At 32.1% G+C, this 18,748-nt stretch overlaps 4 protein-coding genes across 6 annotated transcripts in view; 3 read left to right on the forward strand and 1 right to left on the reverse strand.

The window, feature by feature from the left end:
* Positions 1-870, reverse strand: part of LOC105453720 (protein unc-119 homolog) — a 2,197-nt gene extending 1,327 nt beyond the window's left edge. The window contains exons 1-2 of the mRNA XM_011695904.1: positions 439-870; positions 216-329 (exon numbers count right to left, since the gene is read on the reverse strand). Coding sequence (XP_011694206.1) covers positions 216-329; positions 439-577 — 253 coding nt within the window. The 5' untranslated portion in view covers positions 578-870. The remainder of the gene's footprint in view (positions 1-215; positions 330-438) is intronic.
* The window catches only part of LOC105456842 (mitochondrial import receptor subunit TOM70-like), a 21,410-nt gene extending 15,615 nt beyond the window's left edge, over positions 1-5,795 (forward strand). Inside the window, exons 3-9 of the mRNA XM_011701173.1 lie at positions 3,309-3,497; positions 3,611-3,818; positions 3,939-4,074; positions 4,141-4,495; positions 4,591-4,863; positions 4,985-5,205; positions 5,524-5,795. Of these exons, the coding sequence (XP_011699475.1) occupies positions 3,309-3,497; positions 3,611-3,818; positions 3,939-4,074; positions 4,141-4,495; positions 4,591-4,863; positions 4,985-5,205; positions 5,524-5,719 (1,578 nt within the window). The 3' untranslated portion in view covers positions 5,720-5,795. The remainder of the gene's footprint in view (positions 1-3,308; positions 3,498-3,610; positions 3,819-3,938; positions 4,075-4,140; positions 4,496-4,590; positions 4,864-4,984; positions 5,206-5,523) is intronic.
* Positions 5,796-7,438: 1,643 nt separating this feature from the next.
* On the forward strand, positions 7,439-12,188 carry LOC105453761 (mitochondrial import receptor subunit TOM70-like). Of its 2 annotated transcripts, none has more exons than XM_011695955.1 (8): positions 7,439-7,823; positions 9,457-9,636; positions 9,763-9,970; positions 10,081-10,216; positions 10,294-10,648; positions 10,757-11,011; positions 11,138-11,358; positions 11,718-12,188. In XM_011695955.1, exons 1-8 carry the CDS (start codon positions 7,821-7,823, stop codon positions 11,929-11,931), a joined length of 1,572 nt encoding a protein of 523 aa, XP_011694257.1. In that variant the 5' UTR covers positions 7,439-7,820; the 3' UTR covers positions 11,932-12,188. The 2 variants fall into 2 exon arrangements, with proteins under 2 accessions (XP_011694257.1, XP_011694266.1); XM_011695964.1 differs by lacking the exon at positions 7,439-7,823 and adding an exon at positions 8,308-8,385.
* A 1,511-nt stretch (positions 12,189-13,699) lies between these two features.
* LOC105453772 (mitochondrial import receptor subunit TOM70-like) lies at positions 13,700-18,363 on the forward strand. 2 transcript variants are annotated; one of them, XM_011695981.1, is made up of 8 exons: positions 13,700-13,825; positions 15,343-15,522; positions 15,637-15,850; positions 15,972-16,107; positions 16,174-16,531; positions 16,674-16,931; positions 17,053-17,273; positions 17,627-18,363. In XM_011695981.1, exons 1-8 carry the CDS (start codon positions 13,823-13,825, stop codon positions 17,799-17,801), a joined length of 1,545 nt encoding a protein of 514 aa, XP_011694283.1. In that variant the 5' UTR covers positions 13,700-13,822; the 3' UTR covers positions 17,802-18,363. The 2 variants fall into 2 exon arrangements, with proteins under 2 accessions (XP_011694283.1, XP_011694276.1); XM_011695974.1 differs by lacking the exon at positions 13,700-13,825 and adding an exon at positions 14,428-14,460.
* The last annotated feature ends 385 nt before the right edge of the window (positions 18,364-18,748 follow it).

Here is an 18,748-nt window from a genome sequence, read left to right on the forward strand (position 1 = left end):
GAATATGACTATAACTTTTACATTATAAAAAAAATGTATTACACATTAAATATCACAATTGCTCATTCAAGAACAAGTACATTAAATAATAGCATTATTATAAATTCATTTAAAGATTAAGATTTTTTTTTCATTATCCATTATGTAGGGGATGAGTTTTCTAAATACTAAAGTTAATTATAGAAAAAATGTGACATTCAAAATATATTACGCACCACTGGCAGGAGGCTTTGTTATCTCAAACAGTACGGCACCAGTTTCTAGATCCCTAATTTGGAATCTCGTGAAGTCTATGTCATAGATGTTGGCTTCAGGAGAGCAGAGGTACTCTGAAAACGTATTATTATCTGTGCGTGAGAGTAATTTGACGAGTGACAAGTATTGGGAGAGTTAAGATACTATTAGTGGTAGGTATTTAAATTCCAAGTGGAAACATACTGTCCGTGATAGTGGGCAATCGGAGCACCATATCCGGCGTCACCGGTCCACCCTCGGTACCACCGTCGGTGCCGTTCTCCGCGCTGTACGGCGCGATCGTACGCGCCTCGCTTGACTTGTTCTCGCTGTCCACGCTCATAATTTATTCACGGAACCAAACGTATTTGTATATGGAGGAAGGTGGCGTTTGACATTCGGTCGAGATTGGGCGGAATTGGTCGGAATGAAGCTCCTCAACGGCGGCGTCGATCCGCATTGATCACGTACACTCTCGTCGTCGCACGTTCACCGTCTCGCCGGAGGCTCGTTCGTCGCGTCACCACGGCCACTCGTCATCCTACTAGTAGAGTCTTCGGCGGTCATTACTGACACGCCGATCACGGTCTACCACGCACGGCCTTCGCGTTGCCCAGATCCCCAGGTGTAAACATCCTATGGTAAAAAAATTCATAGAGGTACTTCTCCGAGGCCGAGAAGTATCCGGTTCAAATCTTCGCTAAGTGGGGTTTGAGTCCCCGCTAAGTGGGGTTCGAATGCGCGCGCCCTATAAGTGCAGCGGGAGAATATAAAATATAAATTCAATAATCCGCTCCGCTAAAATGTGGTTCGAGTCTCTGCTAAGTTGGGTTCGAATCTTCGCTAAGTGGGGTTTGCGTCTCCGCTAAGTGGGGTTTGAAATTTATTCTCCCGCTGCACTTATAGCGCGCGCGCATTCGAAGTTCGAACCCCACTTAGCGGAGACTCAAACCCCACTTAGCGAAGATTCGAACCTCGCTTAGGGTGCCGTCCCATAACATGCCACTCCATTCTTGAAAAATTTCGCCTACGAAAATATTAGGGAATAAATGCTAGTTTTTTCATACATTTTCGTATGCGAAATTTTTTAAAGGAGCTCTCAGAATTCGAATCGCGGTTCGCTCGTAAAATGGATGGAAAGGGCCAGTCTCATTGAGAAAGAATTTAAACCATGATGTAAGTAGTACATACATGTATATCATGCATATGAGTGACTTTTTCTCAGGGATGCGTTTAGATTCCCACTCAAGAATTCTAGCTCACTCAGGTTATCAATTTTTCTTTGTTGTTTACCGAATAAAGTACCGTTAAACAAGGATAAAATGATACCGGAGGAGTACTTGAGTGGGACCCACACGCACCCCAGTATACATATATATACATATATACCCCCTCCACATGTCCAACGGATGCATCGCGTAGTCAGCGTCGCGAATTTTGGTATCATTACGCCGCGCGTTCAACAATTGCCAACAATCGTTGATCGCTCGATCCAGGTTATCCAGGTAGTCCAGCTTAGTCGTAGATTGGATGTTGTGCCTTGTGTGCTGTGTTAGTATCGTTTGTTTTTAACAAAAGTTCCATTACTTGCTTTCGCCAATAATCGAATCATCCTGTAGTGGCTATATCTTTAACTCTACTTTTCTCGGATGACAACAAACGATCCGTAATACATAATGGTGAGTGATCTCTAGATTTTTTTTCCGCGAATCGTGCATCAGTATATCACCGCACATACATACGCACAAATTCAGGCATGCTTTTCTATTACAATAAAGAATTCAGACATTTCTAAAAGCACTGTTAAAAGTGCTGTTCTTTTACGTATAGTGGATTATTGCTTTATACGTACTAGTATTTTTATGTAAAATAAATGTTATTACGTCATCTCTAACTGATGTTAAACAAAACTAACTTCCTGATTTATTTTGTTTTTCGTGTGAAATCATTCAGTTCGGATTGCATTACTTTAATTAGAATAATTTTTATATTTTGGAAAATGATTTATGATTTGGAATCACACAATAAAAAGAATTCATTGGAAAAAAAATCACGGTTACCCAAAAACCGTCCCAAAAAATCAAAGATGCTTTGCCTCAGTTGCGTCTATCAATATTAATTCTTTGTTACTATTAATAAAATTTAAGACAAGACACTGTAGTTAGATACGATACTATATATAATGCCGTTTATTTTCATTTTATTGCCCGTATCAGATTAAAAATGAATTGGAATTTAACTATTTATATATTTAATCAAAATAATTAAATTCACTATACTGATGTTGGTTTTCTTTTTTCTGATCGATCGAGTCCTAATTAAATTTTAATCGTATACGGGTGTACTTAATGTGAATGCATCTTAATCCATGTTGGACAATCCGAATCGCTTTAAATCGATACGTCATATTTGTCTTTTTTTTTTCTTTGGCTTTACGATTCGTTTGATGCTACAAATTTAACGCATCGAAGCATTTTTTGATTTATCAATGGTAAAATCTTTTTTTAGTCAGTAAAAAAATAGCTCGTAAGCATTTGGGCCACACCCGTGATAGCCATCCAATCACTGAGCTTTGACGGAAAGAGCGTCTTCACCGGCGCGGAAAAAGTTGAATTGTGTATCAATTTGTATCAACTTATGCTGCGCAATAAGCAATACTGCGTCTTATATTTGTCGACACCTTTTAATTGTTAAAAATATTAGAATGGCAAACATATATTTCCCCTACAGCATTGGTAGTCATAATAACTTATGGTGACTTATATCATTTGTTATGTCGGTGCCGTTATCGATACGAGCGATAATTTTTAATAAATAATATTGTTTACGAACCACTACCGCTTAATTTTGAGATAATGAAATTGTGTGTATAAATTTGCATATGATAAATGGAGTTATTTGATCGATCGAGACTTTCATAGAACATAATATTTATTTATCTCTCAGAATTTGTGTGAATAAAATACATAATAACTCAGGATTCCTTTCGCAAACATTATATATATTTATAAATTATTACAGACCGTAAAAAATAGTACTTTCGTGATTAACCCAAGCATACTCTTTCATTTTAGACTTCTTTACAAAGGGCGCGGAAGTTTAATAACGCAGGAAATGAATATTTCAAAAAGAAAAAATACAATCAAGCTATCATTCAGTATAGTAAAGCTATCACAATTATCGACAATTGTCCAAGAAGAAAGGCAAACATCAATGACCGTATGGTTTTTTATCAAAATAGAGCGGCTGCAAATGAGCAATTGGTAATAAAATAGATTATACTAATAATAAACGTAACATGAAAATTTAACTTAACAATTGTTAAAGTCGACGACATAAGTATCACTGTATACATAATTGTATTTGTAAATTATAGAAAAAATATACTGACGTAAAAGCAGATTGTACAAAAGCATTGGAATTAAATCCAAGATATATGAAAGCTTTGCTACGTCGGGCACGCGCTTCAGAGCAATTAGGGGACTTGCAAGCCGCCTTGGACGATTTGACTACCGCGTGCATTGACGAACACTTTTCTAATCGAGCTATTAATGTGATAGCAGATGAAATTTTGGAAAAGCTTGGTGAGTTACATACATATCAAAATTTGATATTAAATTAAATTAAATGTTATTCACTGCAAACAAAAATTAAAAACCGAGAACCGAGAAATTTAGTAACTTAAAATAAAAATTATTTTACAGTAAAGCAACACGTCCAAGAAAATTTGGCAAACAAAAAGTTTACAATGCCAAGTAAGGAGTTAGTCAGAAAGTACTTTTTAGCTTTCCCTAATGATCCAATATTGTCTAGACTTCAACAACCAGAAAATATTCCCGAGTAAGTATAGATAGAGGAATGTTTCTGATAATTGACGTTTATTTTTTAATATAATATATTTGTTAGTTTTTTCAAGAAACCATTACGAGCGTTAAAAAACAAGAAATACGATGATATAATACCGTTGTGCACGGAAATTATTCAAGGATCCGAATTTGATGCGTTACCTTCATCTAGACTAGAGGTGCTATTGTTACGAGCTACATTTTACTTACTTTTGGACAAGCACGATTCTGCAATCCAAGATTTTGAAAGAATATTGAATGATGAAGATGCATCCGTTGACGTAAAGACAAACGTCCTGGTAAAAAGAGGAGACTTATACATGGATCGCGAAAATCTTGAAATGGCTTTCAAAGATTTCGAGTTAGCCATTAATATGAATCCAAGTTGTAGTGAGATCTACTATCATAGAGGATTGGTATTATATTGAACAAATTTTTCACATATTCGCTTGTTGCACATATATTGCATGTAAAATAACGTAAAATACAACAATACTTTTTTATCTTTTAGGCATATTGGTATATGGACAGATTCTACGAAAGTAAGCACGATTTTGAGAAGGCTGTGGAATACAATCCAAATTTTTGCGTAGGATATATGCAAAAATATTACTACGATTATTGTATTAGGAAGAAAATGTATGATTATTTTATTACGAGGGGAATGCATGATTTCTTCGATATAGATATACCATTAATCATATTTGCGGAAGATATTAAGAGAAGCTTCGAAAAGTTTCAAAATTTTCCTGAATGTTCATATTTTTACGTATTATATTCTGAGGTACATACAGTTACATATTTCTTAAGAAAAATAATTGAAGTTTAAAAGAAATAAGCGATAAATTATTATCATTGTGCTGTTCATATTTTGATTCATTAATAACAATTTTCAATCATTTCAGATTATGATTTGCTGTCGAGAGTACGAAAAGGCTGATACTTATTTTGTTAAAGCAATACAGAAAGATCCAGATAACGCATTTATCCATGTGCACAGAGCTATGCTGCAATTGGAATGGAAGAATGATATTGATAAAACTGTAGAACTTTTAAACAAAGCGTTAGAATTGGATGAGAAATGTGATTTGGCATATGAAGCATTAGGATATATCGCAACAAAAAGGTATGTTTTCAATATGTAATTTTTTCTAATAGTTTACTCGTGACTATATTTATGCAATACTCTTATACGCGATATCCATCAGTTTATTTTCGTTTTTTTAAAACATACTCGAACTCTTTAACGTTATATATAATATATATATATATAGACTTTATTTTATGATTCTCATTTGCATAAAAAACCCACATGTAACAAATATTCTGCGTAAATCAAGGGACGAGTGTATGTTCATATTTTCAAAATAAGTCAGCAAATCATACATATGTGACTTACAGAAGTTTCTAATAAAAGTATTCTGAATCTCATTTCTTTTTTCAGAGGAAATCTAGAGGAAGCTATAAGACTATTTGACAAGGCTTTAATATTATGTCGTACATCCAGGGAATTGATGCACATATACTATTTGAGAGAGGGTGCAAAATTACAACTTAAAGTAAAGAATCAATCAGATATCATCAACATTATTGAGTTATTCTCACGATTCGTTATCAACTCATTAATCTCAAGTGAATAATATTCTTGTGCATGTAAAGTGCGATTTAAAGGACATCAAAAGTAAAAGACCATCTTGCTAAAGTGTAAGAATAAAATGTTACGTTAGTATTTCAATCTTTGATACGATATACATACAGAGTATCCACAAAAAACTGAAGTATGCAAATAATTTGCATTATTACCACCACATTATTTTATGTATCGAAAGTTAAGTTTTTAATGATATTTTCTTTTTAATTGCGTTAATCTATAAAAAAAAAGTAGGCAAATAATTGGCATTATTACAACCGCATTACTTTATATATCGAAAGACCTAAGTTTTTAATATTTTCTTTTTAATTGCGTTAATCTATAAAAAAGGTAGTAATATAATGAAACAAGTTATTGTAGATTATGTTGTCGAAACTTTAAAATTTTAACAAATCAAAGTTTGTGAACGTGTACTTAAGTTTTATTTTATAAGATTTTGTATTCGCAAATATTAAAATTTGATGTGTACTATTTAAATTATATGATTTTAATCATGTTTTAATTATATTTTATGATTTTAATTTTTGAGGAATGAAGTATCAATATATCATTTATTTTTGCTTAAAATACTTTATAAATAGCCGATTATTGAATTTAAAAAGAAATTATCTTCTCGTGTAATTCTTTTCAGTTAATTTGTATAGAAAATTTATATAATAAAAATTTACACAAAAGCTATTTTATAGTTATTCCTTATTCGATCTTGCATGCAGAAAAAATAAGATATTTCTTGAATATAAATTATTTTAAAATCTTAAAATTTTTGTATAAAGCACGCGCGTGCTGTGATTAATATAATTTATTACATATCTATTTTGTTATGAATAGAATTAATATTTTGTTTAACATTGTGTGTGTGGCTCGTTTGCGTGTAGCCGGCCGTTCCGGAAAATGTTTTGCGACTTTTTTTCGAAAATAATTTGAATTGGCGTAATATACGTACAAAAAATATTAAAAGGTATAATTTAAAATTGTTTTTATTTTAATTTTATACATTTTTCGTATAGTGGGATGGATTGGAAAAAATCTCAAAACTTAAATTTCTAATTTTTCTAAAAAAAATCTCAGATAAATTATATTATTCTCGTATCGTATGTATGTATACATAAATGTAAAATGAATACATAAATGTATTCATTTTTTACAGATAAATTATTTAATTTCGTCTCTAATATATATTAAGATTGAATTAAATCGAACATTAATGAATTAAGACTTATTTTCGTACATTTGTTTTATGAAATACTTCATCTAATAATTATACTCGTATCAATTAATTTAACGATGTATACTGGGCCACATTGTTAAAAACGGTCGGCCAAAAGCACATTTTCTTGACTGGCAAGTGGATTCGGTGGGGGGGGATAATCGAAGAACGATGACATTACCGTCGAATTTGACTGTACCGAAGATAACAAATCGAGGATAAAAAAAGTGCAGAGAAGTTATAACAATTTAACATATTTTTCAATTTTCGTAGCGTTTGCTGTATGGATACACGTATTTTTTTAATTTTCACAACGTTTGTCGTATGTATACATATACAGCAACGTTGCAAAAAATTGAAAAATATTTTTAAATTGTTAACTTCACTGTCGATAATAGTGATTTGTTATCCTCGGTACTGCCAAAATTGTTGGTAATGTCATCGCTCTTCAATTACTCCCGGGCCCAGCGGAGGCGGCAGGCTCATTGCAGTGCGTTCGGATTCCCACCCAAGTGTCGTCCAGGTATCATTTTCTCCTTGTTGTTCACTGAACCTTAAACAAGGACGAAATGATTGAGGTGCACTCTTGGGAAGCCTAATACACCCCTGAGTGAGGAAGGGCCAGTACACGCATGTACGCACTTGCGCGTCTCGTATTTTGGTATCACTACGCCGCGCGCTCACAACAATTGCAGATCGCCGATCGCCGAAGCTCGACAATCGACAGTCGTCGATGGAGTGATTTATGGTGTCAGTTGGTGTGTTGTGCATTGTTATTGACGAAAGTTCATTACTCGCTTTCAACCGTCATACTGACAGGATACTGTGGTTATCTGTAGCTCTAGTTTTCTAAGAGTCTTCAAGAAACGACCCATAATATAAAATGGTGAGTTTCTTTGTCGTATTTTCTTCTGCAATTCGTAGCATTGATGTCACGCACACATGCACAAATTTTTAGACATACTTTTCTCCTACAAAGCATCTATAGACTCATTCTAAAGTTATTATGTTCTTTTATTTATAATCTCTAGCGCGGACTAATAAGCTTGCTTTATACGTACAGTGGATATATCGGTTGCGACACTTTTTTCATATGTTTTCAATATATATTTAATATTTATATATATATATATATATAATTATTTTATATATAATTAATATTATATTTATTTTGCAAATGCGAACTACGATGGTGTACTATATATATCTTACAGTAGTCTAGAGACAGTATGGCTGCGTTTCGTTTCACGCATGATGCGCATGATTTATCCTTTTATCTTTGTTTAATTTGTAGTGAACAACAAATAGATACTATGATATATCATGCGCATCATGCGTGAAACGGAATGCAATCTATACCAACCGTGGTTCGCATTTTCAAAATACTAGTGCGTTTCAAAACCTACTAAAAAAAAGTGTCGCAATCGATAGTCTACGACTGCAGCGAAGTATAAAATTTTAGATAAAATAAATATAATTACGACGGCGGAATTAATCGGTCGGATAAAACGAATTTTCTAATTTATTTCGTTTTTCATATGCAATCGCCTGCAATTCAGTCTGCAATTCAATCTGCATTGTTATTTTCGGTAAACTTTGACTGTGGAAAATAATTTATAATTTGTAATTAAAAGGAATTCCTTATTGGAAAAAGATCACGTTCAATATTCGAAAGTCATTCCAGAAAATGATGCTTTGCCTTGGTCGCCTCTATCAATATTAATCGTTTGTCGATTTAATAAAGTGTGAAGCAAGATACGATTAGACATGATACTAATGCCTGTTATTCATTTAATGTGATTGCATATCATTGTCCATTTTGGACAATGCAGATCGCTCCAGATTGATATATCATTTATGTTTCTTGACTGCGGTCTACTGTGGACTACCTACTATAAATGCTTCGAAGCATTTCTTTAATTAGGTAGTCAGTAAATTTGATAAAATCTTATGATCAGTTAAAAAGGCTTCAAAGAATTTAATTGCATCCAATCCGGGCCGCATCCTCGATAGCTAATCAATCGCTTGCTTTTCCGAAAAGAACGCGTCTCTCGCCGCGTGGAAAAAGTTGGTTCAAGTTCAACTATCCCTGCGCGGTATAAGCGTTGAATGCAGTATCCTGTCTTTATTTTTTGGTACCTTTTAAATCCTAAAAATGTCAGAATGATAAACATATACTTCCACTACTCATGTCATCATAACTTATACTGTTGATAGTAATAATATACCATTATGTCATCAATGTCGTTATCATGAGAGATAATTTATAATAAATAATATATATGTTGTCTGCAAAGCACACTATTGCCGAACTTCGAGATAATAAGATAGTAAAATGTGTGTAATTTGCACATAATAAATGGATTCTTCTGATTGATTGAAACTTTCAGAGTACATATTTATCTATCTCTTAGAACTTTAATGAAATACTTATAGTGGCATTATATGTATTTATAAATTATTATAGATTGCAGAAAATAGTATAACTTTTGTGACTGACCCAAGCGAACTTGTTCTAGACTCCTTTACAAAAAGCACGGCAGTGTAAGAACACAGGAAATGTATATTTCAAGGAGGGAAAATATCATGAAGCTATCACTCAATATAATATAGCAATCGATGTTTGTCCGAGAACAAAGGCGAACATGAATGACCTCGCGATTTTTTATCAAAATAGAGCGGCTGCGAATGAGAAATTGGTAATAAAATTGATGATACTAATAATAAACAAAATATGAAAATTTGACAAAATTGACTTTACAATTGATTATTGCAGTTTATATGATATAAGAGTTACTGTTTATAACTGTAATTATAATTTTCAGAAAAAATATAGTGATGTAAAGGCAGATTGTACAAAAGCGTTAGAGTTAAATCCAAAATACATGAAAGCTTTTTTACGTCGAGCACGTGCTTTAGAGCAATTAGAAGACTTGGAAGCTGCTTTGGACGATTTGAATACCGTGCGGATTTACGAACATTTTTCTAATAAAACTACAAATGCAATGGCAGATGAAATCTTGGAAAAGCTTGGTGAGTTACATATTAAAAGCATTTCATACTAAATAAAATGTTATTCACTGTAAACAAAAATTAAGAAAGAATAACCAAGGAATTTAACTTAAAATAAAAATTATTTCCAGTAAAACAATACGTCCAGGAAAATTTGGCAAACATAAAGTTTACAATGCCAAGTAAGGAGTTTGTCAGAATGTACATTTTATCTTTTCCTAAGGATCCAGTATTTTCTAGACTTCAACATCCAGAAAACATTCCAGAGTAAGTATGAGTAGAACGTTTCTCATAATTGTGATTATCAGAAACCGTTTATTTTTTAATGTAATATTTGTTTTCAGATTTCTCAAGAAACCATTACAAGCTTTAAAAGACAAAAAATACGATGATATAATACCGCTGTGCACAGAAGTCATTCAACGACCCGAATTTGATACATTACCTTCATCTAGACTAGAGGTGTTATTGTTGCGAGCTACATTTTATACACTCTCGAGCAGCGTCGATTCTGCAATCCAAGATTTTGAACAAATATTGAGTAGCAAAGATGCATCTAATGACGTGAAGACAAACATTTTGATAAAGAGAGGAAATTTACACGCGAAACTTGATAATTTTGGAATGGCTTTCAAAGATTTCGAATTAGCCATTAATATGAATCCCAATTATAGTGAGATCTACTATCACAGAGGATTGGTATGCATATTGAACAGATTTTTCACATTTTTACTTGTTACACGCATATGAGTGCGCACATCATAAAATAATGAAAAATACGATAATATTATTACTTTGTCATTTCAGGTATATAAGTTTATGGGTAGATTGGACGAAACTAAGCACGACTTGGAGAAGACCATTGAATGTAATCCAAACTTCTTCATGGGATACATGCAAAAATGTTACTTCGAGTATTATATTGTAAAAGGAGTATACGATTTTGTTACAGCAGAACTAACGAACATTCAATTAATCAAACTTTTGAGAAACTTTAAGAAAAGCTTCGTTAAATTCCAAAATTCTTCTGAATATTCATATTGTAATTTATTATATGCTGAGGTACATGCAATTATAATTTCTTAACAAAAATAATTGGTATTAAAACGAATAAATGATAAATTATTACCATTATGCTATACACATTTTAATTTACTGATAAAAATTTTCAATAATTGCACTATACAGATTATGATGGAAAATCAACAGTACAAAACGGCTGATAATTTTCTTGCTACAGCAATGGAAAATGATCCAGAGAACGCAGTTTTCTGTGTGATCAGAGCAATATTTCAGTTGCATTGGAAGAATGATTTTGATAAAACTGTGGAGCTTCTAAACAAAGCATTAGATTTGGATGAGAAATGTGAGATGGCGTATGAAGCATTAGGATGTATCGCAGCGCGAAGGTATATTTCCATTGTAATTTTTTCTAATTTTATACATATCCTTTGATTTACGCGGTAATATGCAGGCTTTTTTACGCCATTTTCATCAGTTTAGTTTTATTATTTTTGTTCAAATATGTAAACTAAATATTCTCAAAACATACACGGACTCTTTTTATAGGACATTTTTTACCAATAGACTTTATTTATGATTCTCAGCCGCGTAAAAAAGAATCGTATGGAACAAATATTCCGCGTAAATCGAGGAACGACTGTATATGTTAGTATTTTTTAAATAAATCAGTTACAATCATATGTATTTGCATAAAGAATCAATAGGTATTCTAATAAAAATTTTCTGGATCTATTTTTTCTTTCAGAGGAAATTTAGAGGAAGCAGTGAAATTTTTTGATAAAGCTTTAATATTATGTCGTACATCCACGGAATTGACAGACATATATAACTTGAGAGAGGATGCAAAATTACAACTTAAAATAAAGAATAGTCCAGACTCCAACATTCTCCAATCCTCTACACGATTCGAAGTCGAATTCTCAAGTTGTGCATATAAAGTGAGATTGAAACGACATTAAAAATAAAAGACCATTATCGGTAAAGTACAAGAACGAAATTTTATGTTAGTATTTCAATCTTGGATACGATATAATAGTTGCATTATTGTAACTGCATTATTTTATATTGAAAGATTTAAGTTTGTAATAACAGTTTATTTTGAACTGCGTTTGATCTATGAACTACAAAAAATGTTAATGATATAATATACAAGTTATTTTAACAAGTTATAGATTGATCAAAGCTTTAAGTTTTAACAACAGAAATTACTGAACGAGTATTTACATTTTTTTTTTTAAGTTTTCATAAGATTTTGTGTTTTCGAAAATTGAAATTTGGTGTGCGCTTTTAAAATAATTATATGATTATAATCATATTTTATGATTTAATTTCTGAAGAACATTCCTATCAATATTATTTTTGCGTCGAAATGCTTAAACAGCCGATTATTGCATTTTAATAGACATTATTCTATGCAATTGTTTTGAGTTAATTTGTACAGAAAATTAGTACAATAAAAATTTATGCAAAATCTGTTCAATGCTTATTCCTTGTGATTTTGTAGCATGCAGAGAAAATAGTTATTAATTGAATATACATTATTTAAAAACCTAAAATTTATGAATGAAGCACGCACGTGCTATGATTGATATACAATAATTTATCAAATAATGTTATCATGGATTGAATTAATGTTTTGTTTAACATATTGTTGCGTATGCGGCTCATTTGCATGTAGACCGCCCTCCACATTCGCTTTTGCGTCCTCGCATTCCTTAACTTACGAGAAAAAAAACTTAATTATATATTATATATTAACTATATATATTAAATAATATTAACAAGAAAGAAACATTTATTCGAATCGATTCGAAATTAATTATAATAGAGCACAACAAAACACAGCTCTCGATGGTTCCGTTTTTCAACCCAATAATGTTCGTTTAACAACGACACAGCTAGTTCATTCTCTATTTCGGAAAATATTTCGCGACTAATTTCTAAAAGTAATTCGAATTGTAGGCATTGTAACACTACGTACAAAAAATATTAAAAGTATAATTTGAAACTGTTATTTTAATTTCATACATCTTTCGTATAGTAGCGGATGGATTGGAAAAAACCTAGTTGAAATTTAAACTTCCAATTTTTTTAAAAGACCTCTGATAAATTGTCAAACCGTCCCTGATATGTATTATGATCGAATTAAAATCGAACATTATGAATTAAGAATTATTTTTTCGCACATCTGTTTTATGAAAAATCTAACAATAATAATGAAATCTTGTTTAACCTTTGATAAATATAAGGAAAAAATAATTCCGTATGCGCCAAAAGCGTGAATACAGAAGTGTATATTTGAGTATATATACTCAAAATATACGGGAATGCAGCCTTGTATTGCCATGCAGTCCATAATTATGTAAGGTCTATGACCTTTATAATTAGATCTTGGCATCACTCGCACTATAATGCCAGGACCATTCGAATCATTCGAACTGCGCGCGATTGCTCGTAGAAGGACGGGGGAGACAGGCAAACTGGGGTGCGTTTGGATCTCGCCTAAAGTGTCGCCCAGGTATTATTTTTTTATTAATTTATTTTTTTCTTATTCGCTGATTGTTAAACAAGAATAAAATGATTGAGGACTTGTTGAGCACTCAGGTGGGAATCCGAATACATCCCTGAGGAAGGGCCAGCACACGTACGCACATGCGCGTCTCGATTCTTGGTATCCCTACACCGCAGAGCCCGCGCGCTCAACTGTTGTAAACAATCACTGATGCTGTCGCCAACAGTCGAGTCGATTGGATGTAGCGTGTTGTATGTTAAGACGAACGTTACATTACTTCCTTTCAATTGTCGGTCATTCATCAGTGATTATCTCTGGCTCTGATTTTTCCAAGAATAATGGTGAGTTTCTGGATTATCGCATTATATTTTTCTTCCGCAAATCGTAACATCAACATCACGCATGCACAAATTTTCAGACGTACTTTTCTCTCGTAACAAAGCACTTGGGATCATTTTAAAATCACTGTGCTGTTCTTTATGTAATCCCTAGTGCAGACTAAGCTTGCTTTATACGGTACAAATGTTGCTTTATGCAAAACTTTTGCATAAAGTAAATGTATAACGATCGTCAGTAACCGCGGTAATAAAAATTAATTTTCTAATTTGTTTCATTTTTCCCTTTAACTTTCAAGCCCGTGAAATACCGTACAGTTCGCGTTGCGTTATTTTCGAGAACTTTAGCTGTGAAAAATGGTATTTATAATATGTAATCAACAAAAGGAATTTCTTGGAAAAAAACGCGTTCGATCGAAAGTTAATCTAGAAAATAATGCTTTGTCTCAGTTGTATCTATCAGTATTAATCATTTGTTACTGTTTAATAAAAATCTGAGCAAGACATGGTTTGATACGACACTAATGACTATGTTTACATCATACGTTTAGTCTGCGACCTAGACTCTATATTCGACCTAACTTTGACCTAAATACAATAGATGAACTGTTTACACCGTCATGATTACTCATGATGTCCAGGTTAGAAAGAAATATAGGGTACAGATCGCGTAACAATATAAACATATAGCCAATGGCAAATTCATTTAATTTATTTAACATGAATGCATCTCGAGTCATCTGAACAAGACGTACGGATCAATCGCTTCAGATCGGTCGTATATTATTGCTTTTTTTTTTTTACTAAGATCCACTATAGATGCGACAAATGCTTAGAAGCATTTTTTATTATTGGTATTTGATAAAATTTTTCTAGTCAATCAAAAAGGTTTCGAAGAATTTATTTAGAAGTGAGCCGCACCCGCGGTCGGTAGCCAATCAAACGCTCGTTTTCCCGAAAAAAAGCATCTTTCTGTCACGCGGAAAATGTTGGATCGATTTGAACTTTTATTGCGCGACAAACGTTAAATGCCATGCCCTGTCTTTATCGGCGTCTTTTAATTATGCCTATAAAACAATAGAATGCTAAACTATATACTTCCCCTATATCGTTGGTAATCATAATTAACTTATACCATTGTTATGTTAATGCCATCAAAGCGATAATTTTTAATAAATAATATATATTGTCCACGAAGGCATTACTGAACTCTGTTCTGAAGAACTTATTATGAGATTGTAAAATGTGCGTAGTTTGCACATGATAAATAGATTTTCCTGATTCAGACTTTTACAATACATATATTTATACATTTATCTATATATATATATCTCTTAGAACTTTAAAAAAATAATAACGCATAATGTCTTTGGTAGTGGCAAAATATATATATTTATAAATTATATTAGGCTTACAGACGATAGTATTTTCATGAATGACTAAACTCGAATGCTCCTACTCATTTTTATCCTACCGGAAACAGAAGTTTGAATGACTAAATAAAGCAAACTCTTTTGTTCTAGTCTCCTTTGGAAAAAGCACGCAAGTGTAAGAACATAGGAAATGAATATTTCAAAGAGAGAAAATATCATGAAGCTATTGTTGAATATAGTAAAGCAATCGACATTTGTCCGAGAAGAAAAGCGACCTTGCAGGACCTCGCAATTTTTTATCAAAATAGAGCGGCTGCGAATGAGCAATTGGTAATAAAATTGATGATACTAATAATAAACATATCATGAAAATTTGACTTTACAATTTATTATTGAAGATATGGTATAAAAGTTACTGTTTACAATTGTATTTATAATTTACAGAAAAAATATAGTGATGTAAAGGCAGATTGTACAAAAGCGTTAGAATTAAATCCAAAGTATATGAAAGCTTTGCTACGTCGGGCACGTGCTTCAGAGCAATTAGAAGACTTGGAAGCCGCTTTGGACGATTTGACTACCGCACGGATTTACGAACATTCTTCTATTCAAGCTACCAATGCAATTACCATGGCAGACGAGATCTTGGAAAAGCTTGGTGAGTTACATATCAAAAACATTTTGGTATTGAATAAAATGCTGTTTAGTTCAAACTTGAACAAGAATTTGAGAAACAAGAACGGAGAAATTTAGTAACTTAAAGTAAAAATTATTTTCAGTAAAACAATACGTTCAGGAATATTTGGCAAACAAAAAGTTTATAATGCAAAGTAAGGAGGCAATCACACTGTACATTTTATCTTTCCTTAAGGATCCAGTATTTTCTAGACTTCAGCATCCAGAAAATATTCCGGAGTAAGTATGGGTAGAATATTTCTGATAATTTTGACGTTTACTTTTTAATGTAATATTTGTTTTCAGATTTTTCAAGAAACCACTACAAGCGTTAAAAGACAAGAAATATGATGATATAATTCCGCTGTGCACGGAAGTCATTCAAAAACCCGAATTCGATACCTTACCTTCATCATCTAAACTAGAGGTGCTATTGTTACGAGCTACATTTTATATGTTTTTGGGCAAGCAAGATTCTGCAATTCAAGAGTTTGAAAAAATATTGAGTAGCAAAGATGCATCCAATGACATGAAGACAAACGTCCTGATAAAAAGAGGAGACTCATACATGGTGCTCGAGAAAGTGGAAATGGCTTTCAAAGACTACGAATCAGCCATTGATATAAATCCAACTTATAGTGATATCTACTATCATAGAGGAGTGGTATATATCGCATATTAACATTGAACATATTTTTCACGCTTATTGCCCATGTATGAGTGGGTGCACGTATTAAAAAATAATAATTAAAATATGATAATACTTTTTTGTTATAAGTATTGATAACATATTTTTTCCATTTTAGGCATATTGGTTAATGTGCAGTTATGCTGAATCTAAGCACGATTTTGACACAGCCGTTCTATATAATCCAAATTTTTGCATGGCAAACATACGAAGATATTGCCTTGAGTATCATTTGATAAAAAAAGTATGTGATGTCGTCGCTACAGAATGTGTAACTGTTGAATTAGCTGACAAAGTTGCGAAAAATCTTAAGAACTGTTTGGAATCTTGCCGAAATATTACTGAACGTTCATTTTGTTATACATCTTATGCTGAGGTACGTACATTTACTTATAATTTCTTATGATAAATAATGGGAACAGAAAAATGAATAATTGATAAATTGTTATTATTGTGTTGTACCATCTTGATTTATTGGAAATTTAAAATCATTGTAGATGTTATCTGAAAGTCGGCAGTACAAAAAGGCTGATACTTCTCTTATTAAAGCAATAAAGGAAGATCCCGAGAGCGCATTGAACCATATGCAAAGAGCCGTATTGCATTTGAAGTGGAAAGATGATGTTGATAAAGCTGAGGAATATCTGAACAAAGCGTTAGATTTGGATGAGAGATGCGACAAGGCACACGAAATGCTAGGATATATCGCAGTAAAAAGGTATGTTTTTAGTGTAATTTTTTCCAATTATACCACTTATCTTTCGATTTACGTTGTATTTTTGTACGCGGACTTTTTTATGCAATATTTAAGAGTTTTATTTTATTATTATTTTTGCGCAAATACATGAAATGTTTTTACACGGATTCTTCTCTTACTTTTTTTTTGTACTGACAGTTTATGTTTTACATATTCTTAACTGCGTAAAGACAACCACGTGGAATATTTCGCGTAAATCGAAGAATGAATGTTATTTTCAAATTGAATCAATTGCAGTCATGTATATGTAATTTATATATAAAGAATCTAAAAATATTTTAATCAAAATATTTCGAATCCATTTTTTCTTTCAGAGGAAATCTAGAGGAAGCAATAAAATTATTTGACAAGGCTTTATCATTATGTCGTACATCCATGGAATTGTCAAGTATATACAATATGAAAGAGCGTGCAAAATTACAACTTAAAGTAAAGAATCGAGGTATCGACGTTATTCCTCGTGGACATATTAGTTTTCGTGTTTTTTAAATTTAAAATGAGATTTAAAAGTCGGTAAGATCACCGTTACTAAAGTATAAGAAATAGTATAAGAAACTATATTTATCGAGTAATACTATTTTCTTCACATAAATTAATTTTTTGTTTAATATATTATTGTTGCGCCTGAGAGGCTCCGCGTGCGTAGACATTTCCACATTCGCGTTGTATTGTGCACTCTTATACTCGTAAAAAAGAATTTAAGCACATTAACATTGAAGAGTACGTTTATTCAGAATTAACTTGCAATAAAGCCCAGCACATTTGTACAGCTCGTCGACGGCTTGTCTTCAGTTCAATAGTGTTCATTTAACAACAATAGTTCATTATACCGGCGAACATTTCGTGACTTTTCTTTTCAAAAGTATTTCAAATTTAAAGGTCAATTCTCAGCGAGAGCGTAACTAATAATATAGAAAGAATATTAGATTAAGAAGTTTATATACATGTAATTTAGGATTGTTTTTACTTTAACTTTTATATATAACTGCCATTGTGGATCTTTTGCAGTGGGAGAAAAAATCTTGATAAAAATTCAAATTTTCAATTTTTTGTTAAAAAGTTATTATTTTTGTATACTCGTAGTATATATAAATGAATTCATTTTTTGAGGATAAATTATTTAATTTTGCCTTTAATATGTATTAGGATTGAATTAAGATTTATTTTCACACATCTGTTGTATAAAATACTTAATCTAATAATAAAAATGAAAATGTATGCACCATTTTTAATTAGAATATATGCAAAAGTTATATATGCAGTTCATCGTACTGGCTAACATTTTGCAACTTTTTTTTCCAAGAGTACTTCGAACCTAAAGATCGACTTTCAGCGAGAGCGTAACTAATAATGTAGAAAAATATATTAGATTAAGAAGTTTATATGTAATTTAGGATTGTTTTTACTTTAACTTTTATATATAATTATCATTGTAG

Source organism: Wasmannia auropunctata, unplaced genomic scaffold (genome assembly GCF_000956235.1).
Source record: "Wasmannia auropunctata unplaced genomic scaffold, wasmannia.A_1.0 LD336106.1, whole genome shotgun sequence".
NCBI lineage: Eukaryota > Metazoa > Arthropoda > Insecta > Hymenoptera > Formicidae > Wasmannia > Wasmannia auropunctata.